The sequence below is a fragment of the Pelodiscus sinensis genome, chromosome 3, assembly GCF_052426305.1.
Source record: "Pelodiscus sinensis isolate ZL-2025 chromosome 3, ASM5242630v1, whole genome shotgun sequence".
In the NCBI taxonomy this organism is placed as follows: Eukaryota; Metazoa; Chordata; order Testudines; family Trionychidae; genus Pelodiscus; species Pelodiscus sinensis.
The window spans coordinates 133038304-133048910 of record NC_143054.1 but is presented as its reverse complement, the minus strand read 5'-3'; the positions used below and the strand labels follow the sequence as shown (position 1 = coordinate 133048910).

The 10607-nt window shown below is 43.9% G+C and overlaps 1 protein-coding gene across 1 annotated transcript; it reads right to left on the bottom strand.

Moving 5' to 3' along the window:
* Positions 1 to 2007: 2007 nt before the first annotated feature.
* Positions 2008 to 2937, bottom strand: LOC106731583 (taste receptor type 2 member 7-like). The gene has a single exon (XM_014570663.3). The coding sequence runs from the start codon at positions 2935 to 2937 to the stop codon at positions 2008 to 2010; it is 930 nt and encodes a 309-aa protein (XP_014426149.3).
* Between the last annotated feature and the right edge of the window lie 7670 nt (positions 2938 to 10607).

The window sequence follows — 10607 nt, the reverse complement described above, 5'->3', positions numbered from 1 at the left end:
GTTCACGGGGATGGCGGTCCGCAGCTGGGTGTCACGTCTGAGCAGCGCAGGGGCGAGTCAGGTCCAGAAACATCTGCTTTGGCAGCTTGAAGTTCTGGAGCTACGGCTGGGTGTCCCCTTGCTCCAAGACCAGCCTGTCCCGCCAGTCACAACTGGTGTTGAGTCTCCAGTATCACCTCTCTATGATTGGGTGGGGATGCCACAGAGAAGCCACCAAATCCGGGGGGAGGGAATCCAGAGTGAGCTCAGCATCGAGCTAGTGCAGGAGTAGCGAGGCAGCATGGAGTAGCAGCTGCACACACTCCAAAATAGCCATGTGGGGCAGGAGGAGGCACAAGGCCATCCCTGGCTCCATGGCACAGAAAATAGGAGTGAAAAGTTTCCAAAAGGCACTAGGGCGCAAGCTGCGGTATCGAAAGAGGTTGAGGACAACCACAACAGGCAATGCTACTGCTTTCCATCCCTACAAGAGGGCCCAAAGCACTCAGCAGCAGAGAAACGGCTGTCCAAAGAGATCCCCTTAAGCATGTGAATCAGAGGAGATCCAGCTCCCACCCTCATAAGGTACTGCTGCACTTTTGCCCTCTTCAAAGTGCTTTGAGCACTGTGGACACACTTTTGCGTAAGAAGCCTGCAGTGTAGACGTAGCCTAAGGGTTTCCAGCAAGGGTTGCACAGGGTCAACCTCTCTATATTCAAGTACAAAAATAAACTGAAATAAAAAGTCATTTAATTAAATTTACGTCATAATCTATTTACTTTATAATCTAAATCATATTTACTTTAAAATCCAAATGTTTACAATATAACATAGCTATTTTATAACCAATAGACATTATCTTCACAATTAAAATAAACAAATAAAAGAAAACCAGTAGATTTGAACAGTTCAACCCCCACAAAACACAGAAAGATGAAATTGGGAGATCTCAAAATCTTGGGTTTAGTTCTCCTAAGTCTCGGTTAGTGGTTTTGATCATCAAATTGGCAGCATTTTCTGAGTCAGAAACATTTTTCCTTCACTTGCCTGTAGAAATCCTCAGGTGGAATCCAAGCAGACGCTTCCTCTGCTGTGCATCACTGCTAGACAGTCAGCTAACTGACTAGTTAATCAGCTCGCTACTTCACAAATAAATAGCTGGAAAGAAAAGCTCATTACAAGGAAATACAAAAACTGAGAACAAAATAGAAATGACTCTTTCCCCATTTAAAGAAAAGCTGATGAAACACACTAGTAGAGAAAGTTCACTAGAACAGTTTGGCTAAAATCTAAACAACATTCAAAATGTAAAATTAAAACAGAAGTTATTCTTCTCTCCCACTTTTCCTTTGTTATAATTAACACGGAGCGAGGGGAAAGTACACACATGCATAAAAACCCTCTCACTCCTGGCTGGTGAGGGGAAGAGTAGAGAAGTAATTCACAAAACCTGTGTAAATGCTTCAGAGGGGTAGCCGAGATAGTCTGCAACTGGAAAACCTTAAAAAGCAACAAATAGTCTTACAGCACTGTAAAGACTAAAAAACCATGTAGATGATATCTGTGTGGTTGCCCCTCACTCCCTGACAGTCAAGGGAATGGGAGGAAAAGCAAACAGCACCCTGGCATACATGGCTGCTGTCCCCACTGCCCTCTTAAAATGGCGCCCGTGCTCCTGAGGTCTCTTCCACCCCTAATCTCTGATTCTATGGAGATTCCAGTCCCTACTGCTCATTTTAGGGCCTCTGAATGACTAGACATTTGTACCACGTCCAGGGCTCCTCAGTCTCAGGAAATCTAGCTCACAGTCAAGAGTAGTTTGCTCTTGTCTAAGATATTAATTCACACACATTGAAGAAAAAAGAATCATGCCATCCTAATTATAACATACTCCTCTGCCACTATGCTCAAGAAGCAAAGCTCTGAATGGAAATCATCTAATTTTAGGGCATGGAGAAGTAGGAAAAATTATTTGATCAGTAAAGAGGAATAAGGGGATGATTTTGTGGAGTTTCATCATAAGCAGCTTTATGAAACCTCATCTCTCAGCCTGCACCTGGCACAATGTAAAGCCCTCACTGCTACCTTCTTCAGTTTGGGATTACCCAGAACTAGGATAACAGAGTGCACAGAGGGATAAGCCACCATTATCACACCACACCACACCGAGGTGGAGAGACTGTTGGCAAATAATTCTGTGAATAATATTACCTGTGCAACAAAATAAGAAATGTGGAAGATAATGAAAGAGAGCTGTCCTTGAATTGCTCTGACATGAACCTGGGTAACAGTGTCCCTGCAGCTGCCTGTGGTTTTTTCCATCCTTTTAGTGTGTCTCCACAGAGACATGATTAACAGTGCAGAGGAAACAATAAATATAATGAAGGGAAAGGAATGGCAAAGCATGTACAAAATGAAAAGTCCAGAAGAAAAGTTAGTGTAGTATGTCCACTCCCCTGTGGTGTTTCCTGGTAGATTAGTCATTGAATTGTTTATGTACTTCCGATCAATGGAATAAACTGAAGAGAGACTGGTGACAAAGGAGACCAGAAAGGTTCCCATGAGTAGCTGTGGCATTAGCCCTAGTAGTCTCCACTTCAGGCAGAGGAAGATGGGTTGGCTGAAACTGGCAATCTTTGCACAGTAGAAGACACTCAACAAGGAGGCAAACCAGAGACTGAGAGTATTTGTAAAACTCCAGAGAAAATCCAGGGTTCTCAGCAAATCAAGACGTGCATTATCCTCTGAAGATATTTGATAGATGGTAGTATTAATGATTATCATGCACTGAAAGAACAATCTGGAGATACCCAAGCTAGTCAGGATCATGTCACAATAGCTCAGATTTCTGCTTCTGATCCACTCTAGGCAATTCACAACCACTATCAGTCCGTTTGCTATCATCCCTACAATGAGCTCCATTCCTAAAATGATCAAAGCAATAAAAATGAAAAACATGTTTCTCTGTGTTGTCAACAAAGTTGCTCAGCTTCTGAAGCTCCAACAGAAATTGTCCCAATGCCTCACGGAAGTGCTGACTTCTGGTGCTTATGTGCTCTGCAGTGCTCTGCCTTTGTATCACAGCCAAAGGTGAGAGGGGAGAGGTTTTCAGCTACTGAACACAGAAGACTCAGCTGTGTGAGCTGGCATGCAATGCAAATCTCAGACAGATTCTATTACATTTGCGGTGATGTATTCCTTTCTGGTGCCTTTTATTCGTACATCCCCTTCCTCACTGCTGATTTTTCTATTCATCTGCTTTCCTGATTTTTATTAGTATCAATTTTATTGTTGCTGCTTCATATTCAGCAGGGACTGCTGCTGTTCATTCTAGTCCAGACAATGCTGGATACTACTCCTAGGTTGCTCCCGTTGCACAGCACAGCCACAAGATTTCCATAAGCTTGTGTTCAAAAGCATCAGTTTTTTTTACATAGTTTGCATTGGCTCCCTGCTGTTCGCATTTGCCAAAGCTAGCTTTCAGTTTTAAGAGTTAAAGATTGACGTGATCTGCCTGGAAAGTGCAGGTACACTTTTTCTGAATTCCAATCCACAAATGCCCTAACTCTCCCAGTTAGTCCAGCCAAAACTCTTAATGCATCACCTGGCTCTGTCTCTTAGCATGACTCCCTCCGCAGGGCAAGAAAACCTTCTCATAATTCCAGGAAGTATGTGACTAGTCCACAAGCCATAATAGTCCCTCTTCTAAAAGCAGAATCTGTCAGCAGGAATGTTCGTCAGTCACAACAGAGACCTAGCTGTAATGAAATGGATGCAAATCTGTGCAAGGTTGCATTGCAGATTATCCATACCAAACAAATCTTTGCTAGCACTATCTGTACATATCAATTTATATGCAAAATACAAACAGTGAGTGAAGTGTTCTTTTCTTGTTGGGAGTATTAGAATCAGTTTGTGGGTAGAGGTGGAGAGGGTTTGCAGGCACTGGCTTAAGGTACAATGGCTAAGAACTTGAAAAAAATGGATGCCTGAAATCAGATTTCTAGTTCGTATTTAGACACCAAATAGGAAATTGATACATTCTCATACTGTAGAACATCTCACAGTGCTCCTCAAAGCCAATCTGAAAATGTCAAAATTGCGCTCTTTGTGAAATGTTTAAGGAAAGTTAGGTTGCAAAATTAAGCAGTGAAAGGTTAGGAAATGCCCATGCAAAATCTGTCCCATTGTGTGTATGCATTATGCGACAGTCTTTTAATTACATGATTTCACATTATTTTTTCCACATTGCATACACAGAATGAACAATACTCAGGAAATGAAAACAGTTATCAAAATGTATGTCCCCCTCTTTTTTTCTTTATGTACCCCATCCAAACCCTGAATTCAGTTATTATTTAACCAAGAGAGGAAGGAGCATCTTCGTGGGCAGGTTTGCAAACCTAGTGAGGAGGCCTTTAAACTAGGTTCGTTGGGTGACAGTGACCAAAACCCTGAGGGGAGTGGGAAAGTCAGATACTGGGAAGAAATGCAAAGAGGAACGAGGAAGAAAGGAGGACCCCCTGATTCGAACGGAGAAGATAGGGCGATCAACTGGTTATCTGACGTATTTGTACACTAATGTGAGATGCCTGGGCAACAAACAGGAAGAACTGGAGGCCCTGGCCCAGTCCAAGAAATATGATTTAATTGGGATAACAGAGACTTGGTGGGACAACTTGCATGACTGGAGCGCTGTCGTGGAAGTGTATAGTCTGTTCAGGAAGAACAGGCAGGGGAGAAAAGGAGGAGGAGTTGCACTGTATGTAAGGGTACGTCTAGACTACAGGGTTTTGTCGACAGAAGTTTTGTCGACAGATACTGTCAACAAAGCTTCTGTCGACAAAGAGCGTCTACTCTACATTCAGATCTGTCGACAAAGCAAGCTGCTTTGTCGACATGGCAGTGTAGACGCAAGGACAGTTTACATGCAATAACGCTTTCTGTCGACAGAACTCTGTCGACAGAAGGCGTTATACCTCATGAAATGAGGTTTACCAGCGTCGACAAAACTGCTGAGTTCTGTCGATGTTATGTCGACAGAACTCAGCGGTAGTGTGGACACAGGTATAGTTTTGTCGACAAAACCCTGTAGTCTAGACACACCCCAAGAGAGTACTATGATTGCTCAGAACTCCAGTATATAGAGGGAGACAAACCTATTGAGAGTCTATGGGTTAAGTTTAGAATTGCAAACAACAGCAGTGATGTTGTGGTTGGTGTTTACTACAGGCCACAGAATCAGGTGGATGAGGTAGATGAGGCTTTCTTAGGACAACTGAAAGAAGCTTCCGGATTGCAGGCCCTGGTTCTCGTGGGGGACTTTAATCACCCTGGCATCTGTTGGGAGACCAATACGGCAGTACAGGCAATCCAGGAAGTTTTTGGAGAATGTTGGGGATAACTTCTTGGTACAAGTGCTGAAGGATCCAACCAGGGGCCGTGTGCGCACCTTGACCTTCTGCTCACAAACAGGGAGGAACTAATAGGGGAAGTAGAGGGGGGTAACAACCTCAGAAGCAGTGATGATGAGATGGTAGATCTCAGGATCCTGACCAAACAAAGAAAAGAGAGTAGTAAAATACACACCTTGAACTTCAGAAAAGCAGATTTTGACTCCCTCAGAGACCTGATGGACAGAATCCCCTGGGATGTTAACATGAAGGGGAAAGGAGTCCAGAACAGTTGGCAGTATTTTAAAGAAACTTTATTGAAAGCACAGAAAGAAACCATCCCTTTGTATAGCAAGAGAGGCAAACTTGGTAGGAGCTTACAGGGGAACTCCTTGGTGAACTTAGGCACAAAAAGGAAGCTTACAAAAAGTGGAAATTTGGACAAATGATCAGGGAAGGGTATAAATATATAGCTCGAGAATACCGGAGGGTTATCAGGAAGGAATTGCAACTGGCAAAGAATGTCAAGGCTAATAAGAAAGGTTTCTACAGGCATGTTAACAAGAAGAAGGGGATCAGAGAGGGTGCGGGGCCCCTAGTGGATGAAGGAGGTAACCTAGACACAGATGTTGTGGGGAAAGCTGAAGTACCCAATGCTTTCTTTGCCTCTGTATTCACAATCAAGGTCGGCTCCCGGACTAATGACACAAGATGGGATGAAGATGGACAGCCCTTGATGGGTAAAGAACAGGTTAGGAACTATTTAGAAAAGCTAAATATACACAAATCCATAGGTCCAGACTTAATCCGAGGGTAATGAGGGAGTTGGAAAATGTCATTGAGGAGCCTTTGGGCATTATCTTTGAAAAATCGTGGAGATGGGGAGAGATTCCGGATGATTGGAAAAAGGCAAATGTAGTGCCCATCTTCAAAAAAGGTAAGAAGGAAGGTCCAAGGAACTATAGGCTGGTCAGTCTTACCTCGATTCCTGGAAAAATCATAGAAGGGATCCTTAAGGAATCCATTTTGAGGCACTTGGAGGAGAGGAAAGTGTTCAGGAATAGTCAGCATGATTCACAAAGGGCAAGTCGTGCCTGACCAGTCTGATTAGCTTCTATGATGAGGTAACTGGCTCTGTGGACATGGGAAAGTCAGTGGATGTGATATACCTTGACTTTAGCAAGGCTTTTGATACGGTCTCCCACTATACTCTTGCCAGCAAATTAAGGAAATGTGGATTGGATAAATGGATAGTAAGATGGAAAGAAAGATGGCTACAAGGCCAGGATCAGCGGGTAGTGATCAACGGCTCAATGTCAGGATGATGGTCGGTTTCTAGCAGAGTGCCCCAAGGTTCAGTTCTAGAACCGGTTTTGGATGAGGGGATGGATTGCACCCTCAGCAAGTTTGCTGATGATACTAAGCTAGGGGGAGAGGTAGATATGCTTGAGGGCAGAGATAGGGTACCGATTGACTTAGACAAATTGGAGGATTGGGTCACAAGAAATCTTATGAGGTTCAGCAAGGACAAGTGCAGAATCCTGCACTTGGGACGGAAGAATCCCAAGCATTTTTACAGGCTGATGACCAACCAGCTAAGTAATAGTTCTGCAGAAGAGGACCTGGGGGTTACAGTGGATGAGAATCTGGATATGAGTCAACAGTGTGCCCTTGTAGCCAACAAGGGTAATGGCATATTAGGTTGCATTAGGAGGAGCATTGCCAGCAGATCCAGAGATGTGATTATTCCCCTTTATTCGGCTCTGGTGAGGCCACATCTGGAGTATTGTGTCCAGTTCTGGGCCCCCCACTACAGAAAGGATGTGGACACATTGGAAAGGATCCAGCGGACGGCAACCAAAATGATTAAGGGGCTGGAGCATATGACCTACGAGTAGAGGCTGAGGGTATTGGGTCTATTTAATCTGCAGAAGTTAAGAGTGAGGGGGGATTTGATACCAGCCTTCAATTTCCTGAAGTGAGGTTCCAAAGAGGATGGAGAGAGGCTGTTCTCAGTAGTGACAGATGGCAGAACAAGGAGCAATGGTCTCAAGTTGTGGTGGGAGAGGTTCAGGTTGGATAATAGGAAAAACTATTTCACTAGGAGAGTGGTAAAGCACTGGAATGGGTTACCTATGAAAAGAGTGGCGTCTCCATCCCTAGAGGTGTTTAAGTCTTTGGCTTGACAAAGCCCTGGCTGGGTTGATTTAGTTGGCATTGGTCCTGCCTAGAGCAGGGGGCTGGACTTGATGACCTTCTGAGTTCTCTTCCAGCTCTATGGTTCTATGATTCTATTATCCTGCTGGTCATTCCTCGTGTAATATCGGACTGCTGCACCAACATTAATGAATCGATTGTCACAGCTCTCCTGCAAGATAAGAGCATATTGTTATTCTCCTTTTAGTGGAGAAACTGAACCAGAGATTAAGTCTCTTGCCACAGACTCAATTCTGGCATCTTAGCTATAATGTGTGAAGAAATGAGGTCATCACTCACTCTTACACAACTAAAAATATTAAACCAAGTGTATGAACTGCAATGTGTGTGTGAAGCTTTTCTATCTCAGAAGAACCACCTCTGGCAACATACTTCCGAGATTTACAATGGGTTACCAAACTTCCATATTTGGCAGATAATTTGATCACTTCAATCCGTTCATTCTCTCCATGCAGAGAGGTATACTGAGTGTCTTTGTATTGGCCGACAAAATCATGTCCTTGAGAAAAAGTGCTAAGTCTGGAAAAAGAGAGTTGGGTATGATGGTTATGACATCTTTGGCATTTCTGGCAATTCAAGACAATGCAGGTAACAGTCTGCCTCTCTTATGTGAAATAATTGCATCGCCTCTAAAATCAACTGTCCAAAAATTTGAGGAACATGTCCTATTAGAATCTAATCCATGGAAATGAAAGCAATGGGCTTGTTGTGATCCATTTGCCTCTCTAGAATCTGAAGCCTACCTGTTACCAGCATTAAAAGGACAAGTTGCTGGAATTGTCAATTAATGTGGCTCTGAAGTAACAATTTCATGAAGTAACTCTACCTTTTTTCTGGCTCAAAGTCACAAATGAATACTCAAAACTCAGTGAACTTGCCATCAAAACTCCCTCCCCCCTTGTATTCCACAAACATCTGCAAAACTGTAATTTCAGGAAGGACCATAATGAAAACCCTACAATCAACTGAGCACTGGAAAGACACTCCAAAGCTATGTCTACAGTGTCAGCTTCTTGCTCAAGAACAGACGTTGTTGCGCAAAAACTTGCCTGCTGTCTACACTGCATGCACGTTCTTGCGCAAGTAAATTTACAGTATGGCATTGTAAAACAGGGCTTCTTCCGGAAGAGTTATTCCTCTCCCCACAAGGAATAAGCTCTCTTAGGCAAGAGCTCTTCCACAAGAAGGCTGCATAGTTAGGCAAAACAAATTTCTTCTGCAATAAGCCCCTATCATTAAAATGGCCAGCAGAACTTTCTTGCTCAAGGGGGCATCGACACTCTCATGGATGATCTTGCGCAAAAGCACATCTCTTGTGCAAAAGCACATGGCAGTGCAGACACGCTCTTGTGGAAGACTTTTTACAGAAAAAGTCTTCCACAAAACTTTTTTTGTGCAAGAAGCTGCCAGTGTAGATGTAGCCCAAGTGTTCTTGTCAAACATTTATCTGCAGAATGAAAGATGACAGGCACAAATATCTCATTAACGGGACAATGAGTGAATACGAGTGACTTGTAATGATTTTAACTGAAATCAATAGAATTATCGCTAATGTACAAAATGGAGTATATCATTGTAGACAGAATTATTGACACCCTTCATTTGTATCACATCACCGGTTGGACTGGACTTCATTTTAACAAATTGAACTTTCATTCCACCTCCCTAGGTCACTTCCTACTGGGCTTCCTGAAGCTGCAGTCTATATGGCCACAGAGTCTCTGGGTTCCTTGGTCATTGTAACTTTCTGGAACCCTGACTCCAGCTGATCAGCTCTTAGCAACAGATCTCTGGTCTGAGTCTCAGAATCTCTGGGATTGTAATGGCTTCTGAACTGGAATCTCCACCAAATGTTCTTCCCTTTTGGTGGTCAAGCCAAACTGTGCTGGACTGCTCTCCTTTATACTCGCACGGCAGTTGGAGCATGGCCAGCATGGTGCGAGGGACGAGATTGCCTCTGCTCAGTGTGGGATTAACTCATTCCTGTCCATTGTGGGGTGTGCACATTCTCTCACATTTCCTTTGAGTTTTTAAGAACAAAAGGAAACTGCAAGAGCGTCAGTTAGAAAATGTAAGTGTACAATGGTCAGAAATTTAAGTATGATTGTTCTGGAAAACGTAACTATGTCTCATTCCTTACATACTGAAGAAAGGATGGAGGCCGCAGCGGCAGAGCATTGGGCAAAGGGGAGAGGGGAGGGAGGAGGCAGGCAGGATGCCAGAGTCACATTATGATGTCACTGTGTCATCTCACAGGAAAAATGTGTATATATATATATATATATATATATAAGAGACTGATTCAGCACAGCACTGTAAGCTTCCAAAGCATTCTGTGGTATGGAGATTGGGGTACTCACCTGGAGTGTAAGTGCCCTTGAATCACATCCCTGCTATGCGAGGCGGGGGCGGGGGGGCTCTGTTGTGTGAGAGCAGAGCCCTTGTGGCTATTAAAGAGGACATTGGCAGCCTCTTTTAATTGAAGAGGAATTGTTGTTGGGAAAAAAACACCCACACACTACTCCCTTTTGTCCATCATGATCAGGATACAGGTGCAGGTTGTGACAGACCTCAGGGTACTCCCCTGCTCTGTTGAGGGATGTGAACTGGGGGCTCCCACCTCCTGGGGATCGTCACTGGTGAGCAATCCCTGTCTGAAGCCCCTCCCCACCCCAAAAAGACAACAGTCTCTTGAGACAGAGAGGGGTTTAGACAAGGGTGGCCCACCGCAGAGGACACTCACTTAGGAGCAGGGATGTTAGCATATAGTCACATAAATGATTAACTGATAAGCCTTATTAAGACTTATTTATGAATCAAAATGACCATGTGCAACTCTCCTCCCACCGCCCACCGCCCCCCACTATTGCTGTCTGTGTCAGAGGCAGTAAGGGGAGGGAGGCAGGAAATTCATTTGTCCAGCCATCTGGGAGAGAAGGAATGTTGTTCCCGTCAGGGCTGTCGTCAACAAGTGGGTAAAAGGGAGTAGAGGTAGACAAAAAGGACAGAAAAATGTTG

Bases quoted from the DNA above. Each gene is read 5' to 3' on its own strand.
- LOC106731583 (XM_014570663.3), bottom strand. From the start codon at position 2,937: ATGTTTTTCATTTTTATTGCTTTGATCATTTTAGGAATGGAGCTCATT.